The sequence below is a fragment of the Pongo pygmaeus genome, chromosome 4 (assembly GCF_028885625.2).
Source record: "Pongo pygmaeus isolate AG05252 chromosome 4, NHGRI_mPonPyg2-v2.0_pri, whole genome shotgun sequence".
Classification (NCBI taxonomy): domain Eukaryota; kingdom Metazoa; phylum Chordata; class Mammalia; order Primates; family Hominidae; genus Pongo; species Pongo pygmaeus.
Window position 1 is genome coordinate 181,382,041 of NC_072377.2, and position 27,738 is coordinate 181,409,778.

At 56.1% G+C, this 27,738-nt stretch overlaps 3 protein-coding genes across 3 annotated transcripts; 2 read left to right on the forward strand and 1 right to left on the reverse strand.

Moving 5' to 3' along the window:
• Positions 1–269: 269 nt before the first annotated feature.
• Positions 270–7,707, forward strand: F12 (coagulation factor XII). The gene is made up of 14 exons (XM_054487273.1): positions 270–364; positions 732–789; positions 3,784–3,883; positions 4,040–4,110; positions 4,413–4,523; positions 4,661–4,792; positions 4,932–5,036; positions 5,182–5,347; positions 5,433–5,650; positions 5,754–5,985; positions 6,231–6,367; positions 6,451–6,594; positions 7,150–7,298; positions 7,389–7,707. Exons 1-14 carry the CDS (start codon positions 308–310, stop codon positions 7,554–7,556), a joined length of 1,848 nt encoding a protein of 615 aa, XP_054343248.1. The 5' UTR covers positions 270–307; the 3' UTR covers positions 7,557–7,707.
• A 1,483-nt stretch (positions 7,708–9,190) lies between these two features.
• PFN3 (profilin 3) lies at positions 9,191–9,745 on the forward strand. Its single transcript, XM_054487274.1, has one exon. It carries the CDS (start codon positions 9,191–9,193, stop codon positions 9,689–9,691), a length of 501 nt encoding a protein of 166 aa, XP_054343249.1. The 3' UTR covers positions 9,692–9,745.
• A 1,232-nt stretch (positions 9,746–10,977) lies between these two features.
• On the reverse strand, positions 10,978–25,790 carry SLC34A1 (solute carrier family 34 member 1). The gene is made up of 13 exons (XM_054487272.2): positions 25,296–25,790; positions 23,890–24,045; positions 23,603–23,752; positions 23,390–23,518; positions 23,173–23,316; positions 21,862–21,973; positions 21,546–21,741; positions 21,363–21,458; positions 16,004–16,073; positions 15,580–15,747; positions 12,978–13,094; positions 12,753–12,877; positions 10,978–12,050 (listed from the first exon to the last, which is right to left on the reverse strand). Exons 2-13 carry the CDS (start codon positions 23,996–23,998, stop codon positions 11,547–11,549), a joined length of 1,920 nt encoding a protein of 639 aa, XP_054343247.1. The 5' UTR covers positions 23,999–24,045; positions 25,296–25,790; the 3' UTR covers positions 10,978–11,546.
• Between the last annotated feature and the right edge of the window lie 1,948 nt (positions 25,791–27,738).

Here is a 27,738-nt window from a genome sequence, read left to right on the forward strand (position 1 = left end):
TTGATCTCCTTAACCTCCTGATCTCCACAGGACCCAGAGCACAAGAACGTCCCTTCTTCTGCTTCTAGTCCCGCTATCTAGAAAAGAGAGGAGGAGCCCAGCTCTTCATTCCACCCCCACCCACAAACTCCCAACTTTCCGGCCCTCAAGGGGTGACCAAGGAAGTCGCTCCACTTGGCTTTCCACAAACAGCCTGTGCCCCACCAGGCTCAGGAGGGCAGCTTGACCAATCTCTATTTCCAAGACCTTTGGCCAGTCCTATTGATCTGGACTCCTGGGTAGGCAGTTGGACCAACGGACGGACGCCATGAGGGCTCTGCTGCTCCTGGGGTTCCTGCTGGTGAGCTTGGAGTCAACAGTTTCGGTGAGTGCTGCGGGAACCAGGATTGTCCCAGGATTGTTCTGGGGGGTCGCTATCACAGCCATGAGCCATGGCCTTTGCTCATGACCTGTGGGTCCAGGTGACTAGGAGGCCTATGTGGAAAGGTGAGGCCAGTCCCGAAGGCCCAGGCAGAGGAGACAGACAACCAGACTGGGTGGATACAAGGGCACAGCCTGCATTTCTGGGGGAGATGGGCCTTAAGAAGACAATGGGAGGAGGTAGAAAGGGTTTGGGTCTTGGGAAGAAATCTCTGCATTTCTGGGCTGTGAGAGGAAGCTGCAGACTAGCAACAGATCGGTGGCAGGCTACGACTTCTAGTCAGTTCCCTGCCTTCTTCTCTCCCTTGTAGATTCCACCTTGGAAAGCCCCCAAGGAGCATAAGCACAAAGCTGAAGAGCACACAGTCGGTAAGTGGCCTGGCTCCTCCTCCCGAGAACCCTTGGGTGGGGATGTGTATGGTGCAGTGTGTGCAGTCTCAGGGCAGTGTAGTCTAGTGCCTACCTGGTGCTAGGTCTTATGCCCATGGGCACCAGAGTGATCGTGAGCTGTGTGATCCTTGAGGGCAGGGCATGGGCTGTGTCTAAGTGCCCACGAGCCTGGCTCGGAGCAGGTGCTTGAGATATGTGCTGCTGGCGCCATCACACCTGGGCTCCTGCCAGCTTTCCTCAGTTTCCCCAGCTTCTCCCCTTCTTTTCCTTTCCCCAGTATGTCTTGTGGGCATCATTCATGCCACACAGAGGCCAGGGCCTTCAATGGGCAAGGAAGGATCAAGAGCTGGTCTCTGGCATCTGAATGCCTCTGAATCCCAGCTTTATCACTTATGAGCTGGGTGACTCTGGGCAAGTGATTTGAGTTCTCCAAGCTTCAATTTCCCTTCTGTGAAACCAGGTTGATAATAGTAAACCTCTTAGGGTTGTTGAGAAGGGAAACCCATGTGAGGTATTCAGCCCATCACCTGGTACATGGAAATGCTTTACAAATATTAGCTTTTATTATTAAACTACCTTTTAGATGAGGGGTACCTGCCATTTCCCCCTTCCTCAAGCTCTGCCATAGCTCCCCATTGCTTTCATTCTTCCAGACACTAAATTACCTAGATGCCAGGCACCGTGGCTCATGCCTGTAATCCCAGCACTTTGGGAGGCCAAGGCCGGTGGATCATGAGGTCAGGAGTTCGAGACCAGCCTGGCCAACATGGTGAAATGCTGTCTCTACTAAAAGTACAAAAATTAGCCAGGCATGGTGGCATGCGCCTGTAGTCCCAGCGACTCGGGAGGCTGAAGCAGAAGAATTGCTTGAACCTGGGAGGTGAAGGTTGCAGTGAACGAAGATCACACCATTGCACTCCAGCTTGGGCAACAGAGCAAGACTCCGTCTCAAAAAAAAAAAAAAAAATTTACCTAGAGCGTGGCACATAGCAGGGCCTGTGAACCAGATGGACCCTACCCTGGTGGGCCTGACTTAGTGGGGTTGAGTCCCTAAGCATGGCGTTGAGGCCCAGCACATTCCAACCCTGGACTCCTTCAGCCTCCTCTCTTCACTCTTCTTCACCCAAAAGTTTCTCCTCTCTCTTGCCTTACCCAACCTCGGTGCCCTATCCCTGCCTAATCCCCTGCCTAAGGTCCCCTCCTCTCTGTCCGTCCATCCCATTTGCATCTTTTTTTTTTTTTTTTTTTTTTTTTGAGATGGAGTCTTGCTCTGTCCCCTAGGCTGGAGTGCAATGGCGCGATCTTGGCTCATTGCAACCTCCGCCTCCTGGGTTCAAGCGATTCTCTGCCTCAGCCTCCTGAGTTGCTGGGATTATAGGCACACACCTTCATGCTCAGCTAATTTTTGTATTTTTTAGTAGAGACGGGGTTTCACCATGTTGGCCAGGCTGGTCTCAAACTCCTGACCTCAGGTGATCTGCCCACCTTAGCCTCCCAAAGTGCTGGGATTACAGGCATGAGCCACCGCGCCTGGCCCCCATTTGCATCTTAAAGGTCCATCTCAGATCCATTTCCATTTACTGTCCTGGTTCTTTGGTCCTTGGCAAGTGCACTTCGCCTTTAACAAAATAGTGGCAAAAGCTTATTGAGCAGGTACTTTGTGCCAGACGCTGCTCAGCATTTCACGGCATTATCTCATGAAGCCCCACGACAATTCCTCTGAAGAAGACACAGGCAATTCTCATTATTCGTGGTGGTTATGTTCTATAAAATCACAGCGAACATTGAACTAGCAAACAGTATTAGGGTCCTGTGAGCCTCTGGTCACAACATTTTCATCAACCAACAGTATATAATCTTGTTTTATGTGTGATTCTGTTTAAAGACGTTTTATTTAATATATGTGTTGCTGATTCATCAATGCTAAGCTGATGGCACTATAGCTCACACCTGAATCAAGTGTATCTAACACACACTTTCTTCCTAAGGTAGCCTTCTTGTGCTTAGGAACTACACAGCTCTTTAGCAGTAGGCTCAGAGGCCATTTCCAAAAGCAAAATCCCCAGCAAAAGCACAAAGTGTGAAAAACGTTGCACTAAGTAGACTGAAAAGGACACTCGTTCAATAGGAGAGCTGAAACAAGCAGCCGCAGCGTGACGCCTTGTTGAACCTTAACTGGGAATGTGCAAATTTTTCACTGCTCTGCGCATGCCCACAAATGGCCATGAAAACATTTCAAGTATTGACTTGGGAGTTACAAATAAAATTTAGCAAGTAGGCACATTCTCAAATACAGAACCAGAGAATAATGAGGATCAACTGTACTATTATTACTGCCATTTACAGATAAGGAAACCAAGGCTCAGATCAGAGTGGTTAACAGTGACTTCAACATTCAAAAAGTATTATTAAGTACCTACTTTGTGGCAAGTGCTCTTCCTGGCCTTGGGACTGAAGACTTACCCAAGGTCACACTGCTAGCAGGTGGTGGAGTCAGGAGTCTACTCCAGCTATCTGACTTCTGAACCCAACTTTTTTTTTTCTTTAAGATGGAGTCTCGCTCTGTCGCCCAGGCTGGAGTGCAGTGGCGCGATCTCGGCTCACTGCAAGCTCCGCCTCCCGGGTTCACACCATTCTCCTGCCTCGGCCTCCCGTGTAGCTGGGACTACAGGCACCTGCCACCACGCCCAGCTAATTTTTTTGTATTTTTAGTAGAGACGGGGTTTCACTGTATTAGCCAGGATGGTCTTGATCTCCTGACCTCGTGATCCGCCCGCCTCAGCCTCCCAAAGTGCTGGGTTTATAGGCTTGAGCCACCGCGCCCGGCCCTGAACCCAACTTTTAAAGCAGAAAGTGTTTTCAATGCACAGCGACCTTTTTGAGGGTCTGTCCTTTTCCTGACCAGACACTGAGGGACAGTGCCTGTGCAGTTGAGTACAGGGGAAGTCCTCAGAGAGTGTGTTGTCCCTGCAGTTCTCACTGTCACCGGGGAGCCCTGCCACTTCCCCTTCCAGTACCACCGGCAGCTGTACCACAAATGTACCCACAAGGGCCGGCCAGGCCCTCAGCCCTGGTAAGACTACGCAGAGGAGTTGGAGCAGGGGCCTGGGAGACATGGACCCTGCCTGTCCTTCTGTCCAAGGAACTCTGCTTGGAGAGAGGGGACTGTGATAGGGGAGGGTGGGCCAGGCCCCTGGTTAGAGCAGGGAAGCCTTGTCTCTTTCTACAGGTGTGCTACCACCCCCAACTTTGACAAGGACCAGCGATGGGGATACTGTTTGGAGCCCAAAAAAGTGAAAGGTGCTACACATAGCCTCTGGGGTGGCCTGGGGCTCTCTCCTCCCGCCTCATTACTCTCCTGGTATCACCAGACCCCACACACCTGGGATTCTGGGCCTAGCCCCTTCTCTCCCTCCACAATACCCTTTGGAAGTCCAGAGGGAGAGTTCTGGCAAGGAGTGGTCCCATTTTTCAGGTGGGTAAACTAAGCCTTGGAAACTTGGAGTAGCAAGGTCACAAGGCAAGTAGGTTCAAGTAGGGCCTTGACCCCCAGCTGTCTGACTCAGCTCCCCGCTCTTCCTTCTACCGTGTGCATCTCTCAGACCACTGCAGCAAACACAGCCCCTGCCAGAAAGGAGGGACCTGTGTGAACACACCGAGTGGCCCCCACTGTCTCTGTCCACAGCACCTCACTGGAAACCACTGCCAGAAAGGTGAGGAGATGCCGAGGACCCGGGCGGGGTGCTGGGGGACAGGGGCAACCCTGGGCCTACAGAAGAGGTCGCTGGATACTCGGAGACTTGGCATGCTCCTAGACTCTCCTGAGACCAATGTCCCTCTTTGTCCCCAGAGAAGTGCTTTGAGCCTCAGCTTCTCCGGTTTTTCCACGAGAATGAGATATGGTATAGATCTGAGCAAGCAGCTGTGGCAAGATGCCAGTGCAAGGGTCCTGATGCCCACTGCCAGCGGCTGGCCAGCCAGGGTGAGCAGATGGTTGGGAACGAGCCAGGGAGGAGCGTCAGGAACACAGGCTGGCAGGAGGCTGGGTGGTGTGCTGGGAAGGAGAGCTCTCTGGGCGGGTCTTTAGGCCCAGGGGTGGCTCACTGCGTTCCCTCCCCAAGCCTGCCGCACCAACCCGTGCCTCCATGGGGGTCGCTGCCTAGAGGTGGAGGGCCACCCCCTGTGCCACTGCCCGGTGGGCTACACTGGACCCTTCTGCGACGTGGGTGAGTGAGGGTCTGGGGCAAGCAGAAGGCCAGCCCCCAGGTGGGACGGGCTTGCCGGGAAAGAGGAGGGAGAGTGCGGAAAGCGGATGAGAGGGAGGCAGGAGCGCCCAGCCCTGGCTGCCCAGGGAGCCCCCTTTCTCCTCAGACACCAAGGCGAGCTGCTATGATGGCCGCGGGCTCAGCTACCGCGGCCTGGCCAGGACCACGCTCTCGGGTGCGCCCTGTCAGCCGTGGGCCTCGGAGGCCACCTACCGGAACGTGACTGCCGAGCAAGCGCGGCACTGGGGACTGGGCGGCCACGCCTTCTGCCGGTGAGCCGCGTGGGGCTGGGTGACCCCTCCGCCCCAGGGCTCCGGGCTCCCCGCGTTCTAACTGCGCCCCCTCGTGTGGCTACAGGAACCCGGACAACGACATCCGCCCGTGGTGCTTCGTGCTGAACGGCGACCGGCTGAGCTGGGAGTACTGCGACCTGGCACAGTGCCAGACCCCAACCCAGGCGGCGTCTCCGACCCCGGTGTCCCCTAGGCTTCATGTCCTACTCACGCCCCCGCAGCCGGCAGCGCCGAAGCCTCAGCCCACGACCCGGACCCCGCCTCAGTCCCAGACCCCGGGAGGTTAGGAAGTGGGGGAGAAGGAGGAGCCGAGAGGGCGCCGGGCGAGCTAGATTCCGGCCAGCCGGCCGCGGGCTCCCGGTCCTCAGCCCCTGCTCCTCCACAGCCTTGCCGGCGAAGCGGGAGCAGCCGCCTTCCCTGACCAGGAACGGCCCACTGAGCTGCGGGCAGCGGCTCCGCAAGAGTCTGTCTTCGATGACCCGCGTCGTTGGCGGGCTGGTGGCGCTGCGCGGTGCGCACCCCTACATCGCCGCGCTGTACTGGGGCCACAGTTTCTGCGCCGGCAGCCTCATCGCCCCCTGCTGGGTGCTGACGGCCGCTCACTGCCTGCAGGACCGGCGAGTACCCGCCCGCCCAGAGCCGCCCCAGGGGCCGCGGCTCCTCCGTCTCCCAGCGCGGCTTCCACGCTGCACCCGAACCCGTGCCCTACCTTCTCCCGCCCCACCCTTCTTTCCACGCCCCTCCGGAGCTCCCGGGGAGGAAGCTGGAACACGGGATGGGGTTCGGGAGCAGGGGGCTTCCCCAGAACGCTTGTGGCCAGGTCTGAGAGCGCTGCCTCTCCCCTACACCCCCCCACCCGCAGGCCCGCACCCGAGGATCTGACGGTGGTGCTCGGCCAGGAACGCCATAACCACAGCTGTGAGCAGTGCCAGACGTTGGCCGTGCGCTCCTACCGCTTGCACGAGGCCTTCTCGCCCGTCAGCTACCAGCACGACCTGGGTGCGTGAGGGCGCCCCGCGGGGACGGGAAGAGAGCTTGGGGCCCCGGCGTCCCCGCCTCACGCTCCTCTCCGCCCGGGTTAGCTCTGTTGCGCCTTCAGGAGGATGCGGACGGCAGCTGCGCGCTCCTGTCGCCTTACGTTCAGCCGGTGTGCCTGCCAAGCGGCGCCGCGCGACCCTCTGAGACCGCGCTCTGCCAGGTGGCCGGCTGGGGCCACCAGTTCGAGGGTAGGCACAACTGCTAGGGGCAGGGGTAGGGGAGGAGACCTTTGATCACTGGGTTAGGCGGGAGAAGCCCGCGACTTTGGTATCGTTCCGGGTGCCTACAGAATGGGTGGCGCTGACCTGATGGGTTGTGAGAATGCGTAGGTGAATCCCAGGTAGAATCCCAGGGCCTGGGATTCACTGCTGGGATCCCCAAATCTCCTGGCGATACAGGGAGAATCGAACTTGCTTTTGGTTCCCTCTGGGCGCCGGGCTGCAAAGGCCAACTAGGACTCTGGCCCCGCGCTCCGGGCTAGTGTGGAAGCCAGGTTCTGCGACTCCGGATGGGTGGTGGGGGTGGGGTTTCTGTTTCTGCTCCGCCCATTGAAATCCTGGCTTTTCTCTGGACCTCAGCTTCCTTGCCTATGAAATTGAGTTAATGGCACCTCCTCCCCTTCGGGCTTGGTGCGAGAGAGGAAGGGCATGAGTGGGTTTACAAGCGCCTGGCGCAGCTTTGTCCATCGTCCGGGCGGCGAGCGTTGTCAGATGGAGTGTGAAGAAGGCGCTCTGTGTTCGCAGGGGCGGAGGAATATGCCAGCTTCCTGCAGGAGGCGCAGGTACCCTTCCTCCCCCTGGAGCGCTGCTCAGCCCCGGACGTGCACGGAGCCTCCATCCTCCCCGGCATGCTCTGCGCAGGGTTCCTTGAGGGCGGCACCGATGCGTGCCAGGTGAGTTCTTAGCCCGGTTGGCGCCCTTCCCCGAGGCCGTCAGGCACAAATCCCAGGTCCACAGCGCTGAGCTGCGTGTTTCCGACCCAGGGTGATTCCGGAGGCCCGCTGGTATGTGAGGACCAAGCCGCAGAGCGCCGGCTCACCCTGCAAGGCATCATCAGCTGGGGATCGGGCTGTGGTGACCGCAACAAGCCAGGCGTCTACACCGATGTGGCCTACTACCTGGCCTGGATCCGGGAGCACACCGTTTCCTGATTGCTCCGGGACTCATCTTTCCCTCCTTGGTGATTCCGCAGTGAGAGAGTGGCTGGGGCATGGAAGGCAAGATTGTGTCCCATTCCCCCAGTGCGGCCAGCTCCGCGCCACGATGGCGCAGGAACTCAATAAAGTGCTTTGGAAATGCTGAGAAGGAAAGCTCTTTTCTTCATGAGTCCCGCCGGGAAATGCCAAGACAGAAAAGCGATTCACAGCTTCTCCACAGCTCTCAGAGAACAAGGTCTATGAGATCTTAACGTGCAAAATCTAGATGCCAGCCCAGCTAATGTTTACTGAGCCTAGGATACTGTATACCAAGCCCTGTGCAAGGAGAAGCTGCATGTTACTCCTTATGAGAAACTCACTAACATTTTGTTTACAGAGCAATAAGTTCTCAGACCATACATTAAGATCACTTGGGGAGCGTTTTGAGCCAATCTATGCCCAAGTTCCACCTCAGACCAATTAAATCAGTATGTCTAGGGATGCGGCATAGGTAGTGGTATATTTTTAAAACTCCCCAGATAATTCCATATACAGCCAAGGTTGAGAATCGTGGTTAGAAATACTTAGCATTGGCCGGGCGCGGTGGCTCACGCCTGTAATCCTAGCACTTTAAGAGGCCAAGGCAGGTGCTCAGGAGTTCGAGACCAGCCTGGGCAACACGATGAAACCCTGTCTCTACTAAAATACAAAAAATTAGCCGGGCACGGCGGCGTGCGCCTGTAGTCCCAGCTACTCAGGAGGCTGAGGCAGGAGAATCACTTGAACCGGAAGGAAGGAAGGAAGGAACAGAGGGAGGGAAAGAGAGAGACAGAAAGAAAAGAAAAAAGAAAATAAAAGAGAAAAAAAGAGTTAGCATTGACTGTGGCGTGGACCCGAAGGACTGGGTGACATATCGTTGTCCCCACCCCAACACGCACTAGTGTAGTGGGTCTGAGAGTCCCTTGGCTAGCAGTACCATCACCAGGGAACTTGTTACACATAACAAATTCTCGGGCTACACTTTATACTGCTGAACAGAAAGTCTGGGGTGGGGCCCAGCAATCTGTTTAACAGCCTTGCGGGGGATTCTGATGTTCTCTCATGCTTAAGAACCACAATCTGGGGGTTGAATGGTTGGTTCCCATACAAGTGGAGGTCTGGCTGTCCAGACACAACATCCTTTTTTCACAAAACCAGCTTTTTAAAATTAAAAAAAGATTGGCCAGATGCGGTGGTTCACGCCTGTAATCTCATCACTTTGAGAGGCTGAGGCGGGAGGATTGTTTGAGCTCAAGACTTCCTGACCCGCCTGGGCAACATAGTGAGACCTCATCTCAAAAAAATTTTTTTTTAATTAAAATTTGTTTTTTCTTTTTTAGAGACGGGACCTCGCTCTGTGGCTCAGGCTGGCGTGCAGCAACACGATCCTATAATAGTTTACTATAATCTCGCTACTGAGTTCAAGCGATCCGCCCGCCTCGGCCTCCCAAAGCGCTGGGATTACAGGAGTGAGCCACTGCGCTCTGCCAAACCCATCCTACAGGATAACCTTAGAACTGCCCAGGCACTAAACGCCCACGCCCCACGTGCCCCAGCCTGGGTGGTCGCTCTGGGACGGCGCCTTGTGTGACGCCACAGCCCCGCCCAGCATGCGTCACAGCGCCGCAGGCCTTCCTCGCGTGGCGCCCTTATATTGCCCCGAGAGGCGCGAGGCGGCTGGGCTCACTCGGAGCGCGATGGGCGACTGGAAGGTCTACATCAGTGCGGTGCTGCGGGACCAGCGCATTGACGACGTGGCCATCGTGGGCCATGCGGACAACAGCTGCGTGTGGGCTTCGCGGCCCGGGGGCCTGCTGGCGGCCATCTCGCCGCAGGAGGTGGGCGTGCTTACGGGGCCGGACAGGCGCACCTTCCTGCAGGCGGGCCTGACCGTGGGGGGCCGCCGCTGCTGCGTCATCCGCGACCACCTGCTGGCCGAGGGCGACGGCGTGCTGGACGCACGCACCAAGGGGCTGGACGCGCGCGCCGTGTGCGTGGGCCGTGCGCCGCGCGCGCTCCTGGTGCTCATGGGCCGACGCGGCGTCCATGGGGGCATCCTCAACAGGAAGGTGCACGAACTGATACGCGGGCTGCGCATGCAGGGCGCCTAGCCGGGCAGCCAGGCCGCCCACTGGTAGCGCGGGCCAAATAAACTGTGACCTGGGCGCGGCTGGCTCCTCCTCCACTTGCGCGGTGGGGGGAGTTGTAAATAAGGAAACTGGTCTTTGCAAGACGGTTACCTGGTGGAGCCGGGATTTTGAGTCTAGAGGCTGCCAGGCTCCTGTGCCCTACACCCTGCTCTCCCATGGACGCCTTGCAGAGGCTCCTGGCCTGACTGCTGCTCCGTGGCGCCTTCCCAGGGTCCTAGGGACTCCGCGGCTGAGGAAGAGTCCAAGGGTGGGGGCTTCTCAAAGTCTGTTTCAGCCTTAGCGTTCTTTCTCACAGATATTCCCACACATTAGGCAGGACAAGTAAAGGGAGCCCCCTCCCCATCCCGCGAACACCTCTCCCCATCAGGGTGTCAGGCTGGAGGCCAATTTGCTCCTCCCCCCTCCATTCATACCTCAAGCACTAGCAAGGTGTGATTGGGTGACAGGATGGGCTTGGTGGCTTGTAAAGCAGTTCTGGGGCTCACAGGCCTCTGCATCTCTGCCCACATTCCTCCAAGAGGGGCCCACTGAGAGGGCACATGTCCAAGACCATCACAACTGGGTCTGAGACCTTACATCCTTCCTTCCCCAGGCCTTCGAAAAGGCCCCGTAGGAGTCCCTGGACTAGAGGGAGGAACTCTGGCATCCCTACCGGGGAGTCTCACTCTGCAGGCCTCAGTTTCAGGGTGACCTATGGAGGAGAGGGAATTGAAAAGCTTGGGTGAGTTTGAGGCCTGGTTTATTGCCCAAAGATAGTGGACAAAATGGGAGGGAGGGCGTCTGGTCCCTGCCCTCTATGTGCTGGGGCCCACCACCCCCCCTTCCCGTCCCCTCCCCCAGCGGCCCTGATGGCAGACCCGACCTGTCACTTATTCTGGAGCCCTGGTCTTATCCCAGCAAGAAGGAGTGATGTGTGGCTGAGGTGGGAGAATTTAGAGGGCAGAGGGAGACCAGAGGAAGTTCAGCCAGGTGGGGGTCAGGGATGGGAGTGCAGAATCCTCCTTACACTTGCCTTGGGGGTGGCCCCAGGCCTAGGAGGGGCTTCCAGGGAGTTTGAATTGTGGTTTGGACTCACTAAGGTAGGGCCAGTCAGATGGTTGGGGTGAGCCTGCAGGGCTGGCTTCTCTGGAACTGCACCTGGCCTGGGCAGGGCAGGCTGCTCTTGCAGCCAGTCTTTGAGGGGAGATGGTGCTGCTGAACCCCATGTCTTGGTCTTCCCTTTCGCCATTGATGGAGAGCAAAAAGACTTCCGAATGCCGAAGGAGAGTTTTAATTCCTTTGTTTTTTTTCCATCAGGCAAGTGTTGGGAAGGGAATTAATTGTGGTGGTGCTGAAGACCTGGGTTAGGATGAGGAGATGGTATCTTGGAGGAAGGAAGGTGGCAAGGAGGTGTGCAAATTCAGTGAGGCAGGCACCAACATCTATGCACAAGCAGCTGTACAGCCATATACTCAGACCCACCCTCACTCCTGCCTATCCTAGTCATGTGTACACGTGCAGAGGACCTGAAATCATACCCAGATATCCTGCAACCTGCACACAGCCTCCCACAGGTGTGTCTGTGTACACGTGCATGGGCTGGCACACCTGTACACAAATACAAGCTTCTACACATGACAGGTGCACATGCAGACTCACCCCCACACATGCACGCACACTGACACTGTCATACAAGCCCAGAGCTTTGCGGAGTTACAGAAGGAGAGACTGGCACCCAGGGTGGCACAGGCACATGCACATACCTACACACACCCTCCCTCCCCTGCCTTTCCACCCCAGGCCTTCCCCATTCCAGGCTGTAGTCGGGGCCCACAGCCTAGAGGCGGGTGGCATTGTGGTGAGCAGGCAGTGCAAGACGGGGGGAGGGCATGGCAGGGGGTAGCTCCTCCAGGAAGACCCTGGGGGGCAGCGGGGGTGAGCGGGGCTCAGGCCTGGCACAGCATAGGGTGGCGCGGGTGATGAGGTGGTCCAGGGGCTTCAGGGAGTGCATCCAGCGAGGCAGGAAGTCCCATGTCTGTAGCCACTTGGGCAGGTGCCCAGGACTCCGACTCTGCAGGACATTGATGAGCACCACGAAGGCCAGCAGGGCCCCGAAGGGTGTGCCCACACCTACCATGACCTGCCAGCCTGCCATGGAGATGCCAAACACCAGTGAGGGCAGCAGCAGGAAGCAGACAAGGAGATAGAGGACGGCGAACCAGCGGTACTTGGCCGTGCGTTTCCCCAGCGCCTTGGCCATGCGGATGGGCAGGCGTGTGCAGGGCACCGGGTACCACAGAAGGATGCCCGAGATGTTGAAGAAGAAGTGACAGAGGGCAATCTGCAGGGGATGAGGCAGAGGGGCTGAGGTGGGCACCGGCTCCCAAGTCCTGTGTCAGGCCAGCAGGGGTAGATGATAGGAACCCAGATCTGGTCTGGGCAGCAGGAAAGTTTCCACTTAGGGGTGATGTGCCCCCTGCCCCCAGATCACCCCAGGGTGGCTATGCTGGCTATGCAAATATTGAAATACTTCTAGACCAGTTGGTAAATAACTACTGCCCTGAGCTCCCCACATTTTCCCCACTGGCCCCTCGAACAGGAATCCCCCAGCAGATACTGCCAAACTTCAGCAGCTAAAGGATTCATGTCAGTTTCTGGACCCTCATTCAGTCAGTGCCTTGGCTTGTCAGTTACTCCTTTGCTCCTAGAATAATTCCCCTTTGTCATTTGCGGCCCTGACCCCCGCAATGGATTCCCCAAACTGTTCCAGGCCCTCTCTTATAGTGCCTCTTCCTCTTCCTTATGGTGCAAATCTGACTCACTGCTATTTATTGGTATAATTATGAGCAGTGTCTCCCTATTAGATGCTAAGGTCTCGAGGGTGGTATCGGGTCTACTTTGCCCATAATGGTTTCATTGAGCATATTAGGTGGCCCTTAGTAGGCAGTCAAAATATTTGTTGCATGTTGTCACACCTTTGTCAGGCCCCACACCCCAGAGGCAGCTCCATCCTGCCCCAGGCGAGGCTACACTCCTAGCGCACCTGGAAAGCGCTGGACAGCTTCTCCCTGGGGCTGGCCAGGGCAGCCAGGATGGCCGTGGTGGTGGTGCCGATGTTGGAACCCAGTGTGAGCGGGTAGGCCCTCTCAATGCTGATCACACCAAGACCTGGGGACAGAGGGAGAGGAAGTGGGACCCCCAGCATCTCCTTCAGCCCTTTCCCTGCCAGCGCTGGCCCACCCCACTCCACCTCTACATGGGCACTCACCGATGAGTGGGGTGATGGCTGAGGTGAACACAGAACTGCTTTGGACCACGAAGGTCATGCTGGCGCCCACCACCATGGCAAAGTACCCTGTGACCCAGGTGAAGGGGGCAGGGAAGTCTGCAAGGAAACCGCATCCCAGCAGGCTGGGGTCAGAGCGGGGACATTGGGAGAGCAGACCTCCGCGGGGGCAGTGGGAGAGCGGACCTCCACGGGGGCATTGGGAGAGCGGATCTCCGCGGGGACACTGGGAGAGCGGACCTCCGCGGGGGCACTGGGAGAGTGGATCTCCGCGGGGACATTGGGAGAGAGGACCTCCGTGGGGGCTTTGGGAAAGCGGACCTCCGCGGGGTCACTGGAAGAGCGGATCTCCGTGGGGGCATTGGGAGAGAGGACCTCCGCGGGGGCACTGGGGGAGAGGACCTCCATGGGGGTTTGCTCCCACTGCAGTTGCTTCCGCTTGGCCTCTTTGCTCCTGGATTAAAGGCCTTTCTCAGCCTGGCTCCGTCAGGCGACTGTGCCTTTGCTGGGGCTGTTCCCTCTGCCGGGAATATCCTACTCAGCATCCGAATATTCATCCTCAGGCTCAGCATGGATGTCACTTCCTCTGGAAAGCCTTCCCTGATCCCCTGCTCTGGAGCAGACTTTTTCTCCCTTCTCTGAGCTCCTACAGCCCCATGATACCCCTTATTCTAGTACTTGTCATGCGGCCCCTCCCAGTGCATGAAGTTTAAAATGAAAACCAAGGCTGGGCAAGGTGGCTCACACTTGTAACCCCAGCACTTCGGGATGCTGAGGTGGGTGGATCACTTGAGGCTGGAGGTTCGAGACTAGCCTGACCAACATAGTGAGAACCCATCTCTATAAAAAAAATTTATGGTTAATAGGAAGAAGCTGGGCATGGTGGCTCACACTTGTAATCCCAGCACTTTGGGAGGCCAAGGTGGGAGGCTCACTTGAGGCCAGGTATTCAAGACCAGCCTAGCCAACATGGTAAAACCCTGTCTCTACTAAAAATACAAAAATTAGCTAAGTGTGGCGGTGCACACCTGTAATCCCAGTTTACTCAGGAGGCTGAAGTGGGAGGATCACTTGAACCTGGGAGGCAGAGGTTGCAGTGAGCTGAGATTGCACCACTGCACTCCAGCCTGGGTGACAAAGTAAGACTCTGTCTCAAAAAACAAAAAAGGGAAAATGAAAATCAAATGGTGTTGCTCCCTTGCCCCAAGTCTTCCAAGTGCTCATGTTACCCTCAATAAAGTCCAGGCTCTGAGCAGAACCTGGAGACCCCATGCTCTGGCCCCTTCCGTGCCACCTCACTGACCCCACTCAGCCAGTCAATCCCGTTGCTCACCCTGCTCCTGCCAGCTACTGGCCACCGTTCTGTGTCACGGACCTGCCATGCTGGTTCCTGCCTCTGAGCCTTTGCACATACTGTTCCTCCACCCGGAGTGCTCTTCATCTGCATCGTGGCTACTTGTGTGTGTTCAATGCCAGTTGCCCTGAGCGGCCTCAAACTGTGCATTGGAAGCCGTCTCTTCCACACCCTACTGCACTGCCATTTTTGCTATGTCCTTGGCAGGTACCTCTCTCTGAATTTATCCCCCTAATTCATTTTCCTTACTATTCCTAATTCATTTTCTTTTTCTATTTTTATTTATTTATTTTTGAACTCTGTTGCACAGGCTGGAGTGCAGTGGTGCCATCATAGCTCACTGCAGCCTCAACCTGCTAGGCTCAAGTGATTCTCTCACTCAGCCTCCTGAGTACCTGGGACTATAGGAGCACACCACTATGCCCAGGTAATTTTAAAATTTTTTGTAAAGACAAAGTCTCGGCCGGGCACGGTGGCTCATGCCTGTAATCCTAGCACTTTGAGAGGCTGAGGCGGGTGGATCATCAGGTGAGGAGTTCGAGACCAGCCTGGCCAACATGGTAAAACCCTGTCTCGACTAAAAATACAAAAAATTAGCTGAGCTTTGTGGCAGGCGCCCGTAGTCCCAGCTACTTGGGAGGCTGAGGCAGGAGAATCACTTGAACCCTGGAGGTGGAGGTTGCAGTGAGCCAAGATCATGCCATTGCACTCCAGCCTGGGCAATAAGAGTGAAACTGTCTCAAAAAAACAAAACAAAACAAAACAAAAAAACAAAGTCTCACTATGTTGCCCAAGCGGGTCTTGGACTCCCAAAGTGCTGGATTTACAGGTGTGAGCCACTTGCCAATCTCACATATTTTTCATTGCTTTCCTCCCCCTGCTGGGCTGTGAGCCCCTCAGGGCAGGACCCATCTGTGTTTGTCTCACCTCTGTATACCTGGCACTACACCTCCCTTGTCACACAATGGGGGCTTAAGGACTCTTTGTTGGTTGAATCAAACAATGGTCCTTGAGAATCTCCACCTGCTAAAATGGAACCACAGCCAGAGGCAGCCACAGGTCTCCAGCTGTCAGTACCTTAGTGGCCTCAGAAACCACCTTCTTTGTTCACGTCGGGAAACTGAGTCTCAGAGATGGTAGGGTTTACCCAGATCAAGGCAGTCACAGGACTTAGCAGGATCTGGAAAGGCCCATCCTGTGGCCCTGCCCAGTCAACTGCTCGCAGCTCACCGGTATTGATGACCTTCTGGATGACCTTGGCCACTTGGCCCTTGAGCAGGGAATTGAGCATCTTGACGAGGAGGATGAGGCAGGTGCACAGCAGCACCAGGGATCCTGCCAGCAGGATGAGCCCCACAGCCAGGTCCGGTAGGCCAGTGTCCACAAAGATGTGGTTGCCTGCAGAGGGTGGAGCTCCTGACAGCTGACCCCACACCTGGTGCCCATCTTTGCCACCCAGTTGGGCTCTGATCCTAAGGCCCCACCTCAGGCTCCTTGAGCCTCAACACCGGAGCTTGACCCAGGCTCAGGAGCTGGGCTGGTTGACAGCCATGCTTCCTGGGGCTGGACACAATAGTGGCTGTGCGGGATTGCCCTGCCACTGCTAGGCTCTGCCCCTGCCATGCAGGACACCTCCCATGTTGCAGGCACTTACATTTCTCCATGGTGGCATTTCCAAGGGTCTGGCTGGAGTTGGCCTCTGCTCTGGACATGGCAGTGGGAGCCTAGATTAGGAGGAGGGTGACTTAGTGAATTAGGAAAACACAGCCTGAGGTTGGGGCTGAGATGAGAGTTAGGGAGGGATGGGGAAGATGGAGATGGGCCTCCTGCTCTGTGACCACGGATGGGTCTCTTGCCCTCTCTGAGCCTGTCTCTTCCACTGAGGACATGTGGATAAAAGTACCTGCCACACAAGAATCTGGTCCTCTGTGTGTTCTGCCCTGTCACTCCACTGGCCCAGCTCTCCGTGGGGCCACATCCAGTGACTTCCTGTCTTTCTTTTCCTCCCTCTCTCAGTGGCATTGGGTGCTGCTGAACATGTTCCTCTTTTTCTGAAAACTCCCCCTTCCTCATCTTTTATTACCCATCCCTTTCTCGGTGCTCCTTCCCCAGCATCCTGGCTCCTTCCTCTCCTCCAAGACACCCTTAGCCCAAGCTCCATTCTCCTCTAGATCAATTCCTTATCCTCAGGGGGTGTAAGGGGACAGAGGGCCCAGCCCACACGTCTCTTCTGCCCACCTGCTCTCAGTGAGACAAAGGGGCTCCCCAGGGAGGCCCCACAATTCAGAGGGCCACAGGGCTGGGCAGGTAACCTAAGTGAGCAGCTCAGGCTGTGTATGGAAGAGGTGGGGAGAGTTTCTGTTGGGCCTGTAGAGTCCGCAGCAGCTACTCAGCTCCTGATCACTGTCACCATCCAGGGACACAGCCTAGCGTGGCTAAATTGCCCAATTTCTATGAGAGAAGCCACAACTCTGAAGTTCTAGATAAAATCTCCCAATCTGGGCCAGGTGCAGTGTGGCTCATGGCTGTAATCCCAGCACTTTGGGGGGCTGAGGTGAGAGGATTACTCGAGGCCGGGAGTGGGAGGCCATCTTGGGCAACATAGCAAGACCTTGTCTCCACAAAGAAAATTAGGGCACGGTGGTGTACACCTATAGTCCTAGCTACTCAGGAGGTTGGAGCAGGAGGATCTCTTGAGCCCAGGTGGTCGAGGCTGGAGTGAGCTATGATCACGCCCCTGCACTCCAGCTTGAGTGACAGAGCAAGACCTTATCTCAAAAAACGAAAAACCCCCGAAAGCAGCAAACTCCCAATCTGTAAATATTGGCGACCACTTTGAGTTATCTTTTACAATTCAATGAAGGTCAGCAGAAGCAGGCCAGTCTGGCCTGTGGACAACTAACTTGTAGCCTTGTTGGGTTAAGAAGTTAGTTATTTATTTATTTTGAGACAGAGTTTTTGTTCTGTTGCCCAGGCTGGAGTGCGCACAATCTCGGCTCACTGCAACCTCTGCCTCCTGGGTTCAGGCGATTCTCCCGCCTCCACCTCCTGAGTAGCTAGGGTTACAGGCGCCTGCCACCACGCCCAACTAATTTTTTGTGTTTTTAGTAGAGATGGGGTTTCGCCATTTTGGCCAGGCTGATCTCGAACTCCTGACCTCAGGTGATTCACCCACCTCAGCCTCCCAAAGTGCTGGGATTACAGGTGTGAGCCACCACGCCAGCCAAGGTAAGAACTTTTATGGCGTCTGGTGTAACATCCGGGTTTATTTTAGCGGGATGTGCTCCCTTGAATGGGGCAATGTGCTCTTCTGTGCTCCCAGTTCGCCACATCAGGGCCTTGGGGACCCATCAAGACTGGGCCTGAATGGCAGGCCAAGAAGCCTGGAAAAAAATAGGCTGCAATGGGCTAGATGGGAAAACCAGGCTGGGAAAGCGACGGTAACTGCTGCGAGGGTAAGGGAGAGAGAGAGCCAGGTGTTTGCTGTTAGGCAGATCTAAGTTCAAATCCTGCTTCTTATACCAACTACCCTGGGTAAGCCATGCCACCTCTCAAAGCCTGTTTTCTCTAAAGCAGGGTAATAGAAGAACTGCTGTAAAGGTTACAGGGGGGAATGTGTTTAAAGCGCTCATCGCAGGGCTTGGCTCATGATGAGCCTTCGGTAAACTGTCTTCTGATATGGAGTGACCCCCTCCCTCCCTGAGCCCGTTCAGGATCACATGGTTAGGAGGCTGTGTGTGTGACTGACTTCCTAGGTCAGGACCAGTGGCCCCTGCAGATGAACCTGAGAACCCTGGCCCTGTTGGGGAGGAGCCTGCTGGACCTTCCTGGGAGTACCCAGCCTGGATGCTGAGGGAGCAGACAACCCCTTGAATGAGTAGGTGCCTGGTCAACGTGTGCCCCACTGACCTAACCTGGGCTGGGCCCAGTGGTCTCTGTGGGGAGGACTGTGGGACCCTGGGAAGGCTGGAGGAGAATGGGGAACTTTACCGGGGTCCCAACTTAGGGCTGGCAGGGGCAGCAGCAGGGCCAAGCCCTCTGGGTTTTTAGAACCTTGACCTTCTTGCCTGGGGCCGTGTGGCTCTGGCTGGGAGCCCAGAGACCCTAAAGTACAAGAGAGGAAGGTAAAGCTGGCAGGAGGGACAAAGCCAGGCGGAGAGTGAACTGCCGGGAGGGAGCAGGCCCTGGGGCTTCCTTGTGGGGCAGAGGGAGAAGATGGAAACTCCAGCTTAGATAAAAGAGTTGGGAGGCCCAGGATCTGGGGGCATCTTTCCAAGATGTGCCCATCCCTGCCTGGGCCTGGGGTCGGGTAGGAGAGGCTGGAGGGGCCTGAAGCGGGTGGTGGGCTCTGTGGGAAGAACAGAATGGGCCTGTGGACAGCCCTGGGCCCATACCCCAGCTGAGCCGTTCCCAGCAGTGTGTCACCAGAGCAAACACTTAGCCTCTCTGGGCCTCAGTTTCCTCCTCTGCAGCATGAAGTCCGTAATGCTGCCCACCTTTTCCCAGGGGCTAGTTGGAAGCATTTTGGAAGAGGGAGTTGGGATTTAAGTGCCTATAGGGACACCCTAAATTAAAGAGGCCCCTTCTGGGGACTGAAGGAGGTGATTAAGCTCACAGGAGACTGTCAGGATGTGGGCCAGCGCAGTAGTTTCCCCCTCAGAGGAAGGGGAGCTCTAGGGCCTTTGTTCTTCTGGAAGCCGAGGGAGAGCACTGTGCCAGCAGCACCATCTGGTGGCGAAAAGGAGAACTTCTCCTTAGAGCAACACCTGCTACCTCTGGAGTGGTCTCCACGTGGCTGTGGTCACCTGGTGGCCTTCAGGCCTGATGGGCAGCATGGGAAGCAGACATACATAGTAGACTGTCAGACCGGTGAGTGAGAGAGGCAACGAGATAGAGAGTCAGATTCTACCAGGATTTGTATCCTACCTCAATTACAGGGACTTGGGCAAGCCACTGTACTTCTCTGGGACTCTGTAAAATGGGGATGTGATAATCCCTGCCTCCCAGGTTGCAAGTCCTCAAAAGATGCTTGTTTCATCCAGGTAGGTATAGTTGACAATCCACAGTGTGGCCACGTAAGAAGGTGATTCCAGGACAGTGTCAGGGTCCCGGGAGACTCAAGTGTCTGAACACTCAACTGCCGCTGCTGCTTCTTTCCCCATCTGGAAGGCCTTGGGCTTGCCTCCTCTCCCTGGTGCATAGCTTCCCTGGAGACTGTTTCGGGCTAGTTCAGGTCCAGCGTGGTGAAAGTTGGAGTCAATGGGAACAGGTTGGAAGGGCGCACGGGGAGACTCTGTGGCCTGTCTTTGAGCAGGAGGAGCCAGGACGCACTTCACACTTCGCAAGACCAAGCACATCCACTGCTGTGTGAGTCACACTCCTTCGGGGCGCGGTCCCAGAAAGAGGATGAAAGTGAGAGCTTGGGTCCCACCCAGCAGCTACTCTCCCAGCCGAGGCAATCAGACCCTGCCCCTGCTGAAAGCGTTTAAGGAAAGCATTTCCCGGTAGAGTGAGGAAGAGAAACCAGCTGGACAAGTGGCAGCTGCAGCCGTAGAGAAAGGCCCAGGGGCGGCCTCCACAGAGGGAACCTGGGTGAGGATGACTTCAAGTGAGGACGTGGAGGCTGCTGGTCGAGATCTGCCCGAAGCTGCAGTAGGTGGCCGGCAGGGAGCTCAGAGGCAGCGAGGAACAGAGCTGTCTTCCATGGCTGCTTTTTGCGAAGATCAAAGTGTGCGATTTCTCTCCCTTCCAGATTTTGCTATGAAGTAGAGAGGCTTGTGGTGATTCAGAGAGCACTAAGAGTGCTCAGAGAGCTCGTGAGAAAGTGGTTGATGTATTAAAGAGGTCACGAAGTCAGCGTAAAAGCTGCCCGCTGGGGTTTTTTTTATGTAAGGCTGCTTTGAACACTCAGAGGCTGAGCTGGAGCAACTTCAGACGCAAAGGAGCATCGCAGGGCGAGTCAGATGAGTATTTTCTGTTCGCACCAGGGTAAAGGTCCAGTCACAAGAAGCAGCAAGTGGAAGGGGAAGGGGAAGGGGAAGGGCTTGTGCTGTGCTGTGCTGTGGCTCGGATTTCCTCATATCTCATTGTAAATGGAGTTATGTCTCACGTGCAAGCATCAGGGAGAAGCAAATATGGTGCACTGTGGTTTGGATGAAGCATTTTCCTTTTTACAGCTGAGTAAGGAAATGTGCTAATTGCCTGCTTCCTCATCAGCCTGGCATGATGGGTGGTCCATGAGCGTCCACTTGATTCAAACAGATCTTCCCAGCATTAGAAGCAGCAGAAACAGTGCAGAAGGACAAGGGACTCCCACCTGTGGCAGTCTCCAGGAGAAGGAACCCCCGATGCCAGCACAAGCGGCTGTTATATCTCCAAGGAGTTCTCCATGCAGCTCACCTTCCTGTTACTTTCCTTGGTATCCTTATAGCACTCTGCCTCCTCCCCACATTACCTGGGTCCCAAAACATGGCCCAGCTGAGTCACTAACCCCTCTAGGGTGCTCAGGCCCTGACATGGTAGGACAAGCTCTGGCATGTTTCTTAGCCTCTCTGAACCTGTGTCTCTACCTGTGAAACCCAGGGGTTGCGCTAGATCAGAGGTTCTCAAACTTGAGCACTGAGCACACCTAGAGGAACTGCTGAAGCATATAGGCCACTGGCCCTGCTCCCAGGGGTTTCCAGATTCAGTAGGTCTAGGGAAGGGCAGGGTGATTTGCATCTCCAATAGGTTCCCACACGGTACACAAGATGCTGGCCTGGGACCACACTTCAAGAACCACTGGGCTAGATCAATTACATAACAACTTTAATAGATTGGTGATGTCTGCCTAAGGCAATGTGGGAAGTTGGGAGGAATTAGCAATGTTTACTGTAAGCACAGTAGAAGGGCCACATATTTGCCCTCTCCTGGCTAAATGATCTTCAAGGTCTATCTGGAGCATTTTGAACAGACAATGAAACCAACAGTCTGAAGACGGAGTCCTCTTACCTGGGGCTAGGCCTGGGACTCACCTCTAAGGAGTCTGGGTGGCACCAGATCCGGATGAGACTGTGGTTCCTCAGGGACTCATCACCAGTGGCAATGCTGGTTATCACGGACTTGTCCAGCTGTGGGCAAGATGTGGGCAGGGGGAGTGAAGGAGGCTGGGTCCCTTGCTACCCCCACCCTCACCCCATGCCAGGCCCTGCTGTCACCTGGATGATGAGCTTTGTGAAGGGCTCTGTGATGATCTTGAGCAGGTCAGGAGCGTCACGGCCACCATGGATATTGAAGGAGGCCACCACAAGTCGAGTGATGTGGTGCAGGTAGCTGGTGACAGCCTCCAGGGGCAGCAGGACCAGCACTGACAGCCAGTTAAAGCAGTCATGCACCGTGGCCCCTGCGAAGGCCCTGGGCAGGGAGGCCACATTGCAAGGCAGGCTGGAGCCAGAGCGCAGTCACACCTGGGGTTCCTGGCATCTGGGGCTGTCCTCCCCCAGGCACGAGCCCCCAACCCCCAGCCCCCCTCACCGCTGGAAGTCAGTCCTGTCCCCCGCCTGCATCAGGGCCACGATGGTGTTGGTGACAGAGGTGCCGATGTTGGAGCCCATGATGATGGGGATGGCAGAGCTCACCTCCAGCACTGGTAGAAGAGAAGACTTCCTAACGAATTTGACGGTCACCCAGCTCCTGCCCCACCACAACTCTTGTCAGGCCCCCTACCCACGTCCCAGTCCCCAGTGGCCACTCCTGCCATGCTGCTGAGTCTGCCTAACGTTGGCATCACAGGTGCATGTGGGCATGGGCTGTGCGTTTACAGGTGTGTGCATTCATCCATGCGAGTAGATGTACACGCGCTGCACATGGTGTATGGATGTGAACGTGTGTGCGTGTGAGGCCTTCATTATGAGGGCTCATGGGCTCGTGTCCTATGTGCAAATAGAGATTTGTGCTTGTGTGTGCACACATGCCCCAGAGTGTGATGGTTAGTTTTTTGTTTTGTTTTGTTTTTATTTTTGTTTTGAGACGGAGTCTCACTCTGTCACCCAGGCTGGAGTGCAGTGGCACGATCTCGGCTCACTGCAAGCTCTGCCTCCTGGGATCACGCCATTCTCCTGCCTCAGCCTCCTGAAAAGCTGGGACTACAGACACCCGCCACCACGCCCGGCTAATGCTTTTTGGGGGTTTTTTTTTGTATTTTTAGTAGAGATGGGGTTTCACCATGTTAGCCAGGATGGTCTCGATCTCCTGACCTCGTGATCCGCCCCCCTTGGCCTCCCAAAGTGCTGGGATTACAGGCGTGAGCCACCGCGCCCGGCCAGTGATGGTTAGTTTTATGTGTCAACTTAGCTAGGGTGTGGTACCCAGTTATTTAACCCAACACTAGCCTGGGTGTTCTGTAAGGCGTTTTGTAGATGCAATTCACGTCTACAGTCAGCTGACTTTAAGAAAAGGAGATTATCCTTGGTAACCTGGGTCAGCCTCATCCAATAGAATGAAAGGCCTCAAGCAGAACTGAGGCTTCCCTGAGAAAGGAGAAACTCTGCCCTGTCTGGACTGCAGCGTCGGCGCCCACCTGAGAGTTCCCGCCTGCCCTTCCAATGCCCTGGCCTAAGGATTCCTGACTTGCCCAGACAAACCACCATCGGGAAAGCCAGTTCCTTGCCATAAATCATCTGGGTCACATACAGCTACAGTTTGGGCTCCTCTCATGTCCCTAGCTGATACAGGAGTCAGGCTGAATGGAGGCCAGCCTTACTGGGGTCACGCTCCCCATTTGCCACCCTTCCCAGCTCGTGGGTGCCCCTCCAAGCTCTTCCCCACCCTGGTGGGCCAACTCACAGCCAGAGGAGACCATGCTGACAATGATGGACGTGGAGGTGCTGGAGCTCTGCACCAGCACGGTCACCAGGATCCCCACCACCAGCCCGGCCACCGGGTTGGACAGGATGGCATTATCCTTGAAGATGTCACCAGCCACCTTCCCTGGGGAGCATGAGCCAGTGTTGTCCATGGCCCTTCAGGAATCCCTCCCTGGTCTCCTCCACCCGGGCCCTACCTCCAGCCAGCTGGAAGGCCGAGCTGAGCACGTCCAGGGAGCAGACGAAGAGGTAGAGGAAGGTGAGCATCAGCGGCACCTTGAGCAGCATGGCGCCGGTCTGGCGCAGCTTGGGGACCAGCCTGGATTCTGGACGGGGGAAGCCATGAGCACAGTGGGCAGAGGCCAGGGCAGGGACTGCTGCTGCCTCTGCCACCCCCAGCCCAGGCCCACCTGGCTTCTGCTCCTCCTCCGGGGCCAGCTTGGCAGGCAGTGGTTCATGGCGCTCCAGGACCTCCCCACAGGGGCAGGTGTGCTCGGCAAGGGCCACAGGGCCCAGGCTGGGGAAGGCATAGGCAGAGGTCCCCGGGATCCTGTGTAGGACTAGGGAGGGAGCCTGGTCAGGAGCTCTCAGGGGCCCCAAAGTGGGGAGGCGGGGAGGGACGGGGGGGGAAGTGGCCTCACCCGGGGTGTGGGCAACCATGGGCAAGCAGGGTCCAGGGTGTGGGAGCAGCACTTACCCTGAGGGCTGGGCACGTAAGCAAAGGCCGTCCCTCGCATCACATGCCCCCCACGGACTGGGAGTGGGGAGACAGCAGGGGACCCCAGCCTCTCTCCGTAGGACAACATCCTGGGCACCCACCGTGAGGTCTGCAGGTCAGTGGGTCTCAGCAACGCTGAATGACAATGGCTGTGTCCAGGATACTCATGCCCACACACCCTCACCTGCACAAACCCCCATGGCGCATGATTCCAAACACACACCTAGCAAGGCACACCCTCCATCCTCACCACACACACACACTCCTCCGAGACTCACACGCACAAACACACACCCAGCAAACCACACCCTCCATCCTCACGACCACCACAGCCCTCTGAGACTCACATGCAGACTCACATGTGCACATCTGTGCTGGGCACCTGCATGTGAGTCTCGGAGGGGTGTGTGTGGAGGTGGTGAGGTGTTCATTCATTCACCCATTCACTCATTCAATGAGTATTATTGAGCTCTAGCCCAGGCTCTGAACCAGAGGCTTGGATATAGCATTGATAAAAGACACTGAAAACTGAGGATGCCCAGCCTATTTGGGGCTGGAGGGGGCCAGGGAATACGTGGTGTTGGCAGTGGCTGCAGGTGTTGGCAGTGGCTGCAGGTGTGGGCTGGGGCTGGGCCGGGCTTCAGTTTTGCCCACCTGGAGAGCAGGGAGGAGCTGCAGACACCTGCCTTCTCATGGGGTCACCTGGGCACACACGGAAGTCCCCTGGTCCGGATCCCGAGTTCCTGGGTTCCCCTCACAATGAACTCCTTTCCCCATCCACCCCCTCAAGGGGCAATGAACAAACACTGACAGGCTTGCTTCAGCCCCCCCTTGTCCCCGCACTGCCCCAGGAGTCTTGGCTATTGGAGTGGAGGCGCCCTTATCTGCCTCAGCACTCCCCACATTGTCCCAGCATCCTAGGTTGTTGTGGTGGGGGTGTGAAGAGTTGAATTCAAGTCCTGAAGGAGCAGGAGTCTTTTTTTGTTGTTGTTGTTGTTGTTGTTGTTGTTGAGATGGAGTTTCACTCTTATCGCCCAGGCTGGAGTGCAATGGCACAATCTCGGCTCACTGCAACCTCTGCCTCGTGGGTTCAAGCGATTCTCCTGCCTCAGCCTCCGAAGTAGCTGGGATTACAGGTGCCCGCCACCACACCCGGCTACTTTTTTGTATTTTTAGTGCAAACTCGACCTCAGGTGATCTGCCCACTCGGCTTCCCAAAGTGCTGGGATTACAGGTGGGAGCCACCGCACTTGGCTGGAGTGACATGTTATATGAGGCACGGTGGGGGTGGACGCAGATAGGACACAGATGAAGGGGCTGGGGTGCTGGGCTGTTTCCTACTCAGAGCTGGGGGTGGGGTTGGGATGTGAGGGTCCTGGGCTCACCTTGGAATTCTGTGTTTCAGCTTCTGCTCAGCAGCTCAATGAAGCCTCCAGGGCCCTGAGGAGAACTGAGGCCCTCCTCTTTATACCCTCGGGTCAAGGGCAAAGTCCCTGGAACCCTAGCTGCCCTCCCTCTGTTCCCCAATTAACCTCACCCCCGAGATTCCTCCCAGTTAATTGCTAATCGTCAGCTCTGCATGGGGAATCTGTGGTCAGGCTCTCCCCGTCAACCACGACCCAGACACATCCCCCGCCTGCAGGCAGAGACCCTGATGCCACTCAGCACCTTGTTCCCAGGGTCCCCTCATTCCTGGCCTGACAGGACTCCCCAGGGAATGACCCAAACATCCTATGGCCTTCGGAGGTTGCGGTGAGCCAAGATCGTGCCACTGTACTCCAGCCTGGGTGACAGAGCGAGAGTGTCTCAGAAAAACCAAACCAAACCAAACAAAAACATCCTATGGCCTTGCCAAGCATCGGGGTGTCTGTAAGTCTCCCAGGGGGAGCTCAGAGGAGAGGGAGTGTGAGATGAGGACCTAAGCTGGAGAGGCTGTGGAATGTTGAATCGTAGCAGGTCTCTAATGCCCGACCAGGGGTCCAGGATGTGAGTCTGAGTGAATGTGGAGCCGCTGGCCAGACTGGGAAGGGCCTGATCTGCCTTTTAGAATGGCCCCCGTGGGGTGGAGCCCGGACATGTGGAAGGGAGCCTGGAAGCGGAGAGGCCAGTTAAGAGGCTGACGAAATGGTCCAGGTGAGAGATGATGAGGCCTGAACTAAGATGGGAACGGAGGAGCTGGGGAGGACAGGTGCATCCCGGGGACATCTGACCAGTAGAACTGGTGACGGGGAGGGAGAGAGGAAAAGGAAATAGATGGGAGTCGGGTCTCTGGATCTTTGGCTAGGGCTGGGTTCATGCCCAGGTAGGAGGGTGTCACTGAGTCATGGAAATGCAATCAGTTCTCAGTTCTTGTGTCAGAATCTCTGGGTCCTTGGGCTTGAAGGTGCTGTTAATGTCACATCGAGTGTCTCCACCTATGAGCAAACTGACACCCCCACAGTGGGCCCAGAGACCCCGGCCCACGTGACCTGTTTCTCTCCCCTCTGCCGCACAGTTCAGACCCTTGGCAGGAGCAGCTGAATCCAAGGTGCTCCTGGTGAACTGGGGGTGTTTCTCCTCTTTAATAAGGTTGTGCTTTTTGATATTTTTGAAGTTTGCCTTCCCTGCTGTCATGGAGCTCTGGGTTCAGTGGGGGAGGCAGTTAGCTATCGATCAAATCCATCAAGAGATATAATTCCAAAATGCTGCGGATTTACATAGCCACCACTTCTAAAAATTTATTTTGGGGCTACAGCCCTAGTGAAAGTGAGAAAATGCTGGATCTGACCAGAGCTGTTGTTGGGACTCATAAAAGCAGCAGGGAAGGCAGCTCCATTCCAGCACCAAAGTATCTCTTGCCAGCCTCTCTACCATTTCAGCACCTCCCTGCCTACTGCCTGCCTCCTCCCTGGCCAGTGACAGAGTCTGTGTGTCCCCCTGGGGGGTGACCCCCACCTTGTCTGTGCACCTGGGCTCTGGCCATGGCCTCCCCAGACCTCTTCTGGGCTAAGAGCCTGCCTGGTTGGGGGTGTCTCGCGTTAAGAAAAGGAACCCAGCAGGAGGAGCTGTTTTGGAGGGAAGGTGCCAAGCTCCGTCTGCTCAGGCTTTCTGAGCGGCCTCTGGCACGAGCAGTTGGCTCTGCAAGCCAGAAGCACACACTGTGCTTCTCACCCCAAACCTGGGCCTCCTCCTTCTTCCTGATCTTGGTGAGCAGCACACCGTCCATCCATCTGGGTCGGGCACCAAGCAGACATCCTTGCTGTTTCCTTCCCCTCCACTTCCTCGTTTCCAACTCATTCCTCAATTCTCCCAATTGTATTGCTCCAGGAGCTCCCCGATCCTTTTGCTGTTAGCCATCTCTGTGGCCACCTCCCTGGACTGGGCCTGTCATCTCCCCTGGGTCATTGCGGTCGCTTCCCAAGTGCTCTGTCCATTTCTGCCCTTGCTGCCCCGATCCACGCTCCAAAGCAGCAGACAGCAATCTTTTCAAAATGCCAAACTAGGCCAGGTGCGGTGGCTCACGCCTGTAATCCCAGCACTTTGGGAAGCCAAGGCAGGTGGATCACCTGAGGTCAGGAGTTCGAGACCAGCCTGGCCAACATGGTGAAACCCCATGTCTACTAAAAATACAAACAAATTAGCCGGGCATGGTGGTGGGCACCTGTAATCCCAGTTACTCAGGAGGCTGAGGCAGGAGAATCACTTGAACTCAGGAAGCAGAGGTTGCAGTGAGCTGAGATCACACCATTGCACTCCAGCCTGGGCAATGAGAGCAAAACTCTGTCTCAAAAAGAAAGGAAAAAAAAAGGCCAAGTTAATCATGTCGCCTCCTCTTCCTTTTGAAACCTG

Excerpts from the sequence above, each read along its gene's own strand:
- F12 (XM_054487273.1), top strand. The coding sequence starts at position 308 with ATGAGGGCTCTGCTGCTCCTGGGGTTCCTGCTGGTGAGCTTGGAGTCA. Across the intron at positions 5,348-5,432 it reads GGCGGCCACGCCTTCTGCCG|GAACCCGGACAACGACATCC; the intron begins GTGAGCCGCGTG and ends GTGTGGCTACAG. Across the intron at positions 6,368-6,450 it reads CAGCTACCAGCACGACCTGG|CTCTGTTGCGCCTTCAGGAG; the intron begins GTGCGTGAGGGC and ends CGCCCGGGTTAG.
- PFN3 (XM_054487274.1), top strand. The coding sequence starts at position 9,191 with ATGCGTCACAGCGCCGCAGGCCTTCCTCGCGTGGCGCCCTTATATTGC.
- SLC34A1 (XM_054487272.2), bottom strand. The coding sequence starts at position 23,998 with ATGTTGTCCTACGGAGAGAGGCTGGGGTCCCCTGCTGTCTCCCCACTC. Across the intron at positions 23,753-23,889 it reads TTACGTGCCCAGCCCTCAGG|TCCTACACAGGATCCCGGGG; the intron begins GTAAGTGCTGCT and ends CTCCCTCCCTAG. Across the intron at positions 13,095-15,579 it reads CCAGAAGGTCATCAATACCG|ACTTCCCTGCCCCCTTCACC; the intron begins GTGAGCTGCGAG and ends GTTTCCTTGCAG.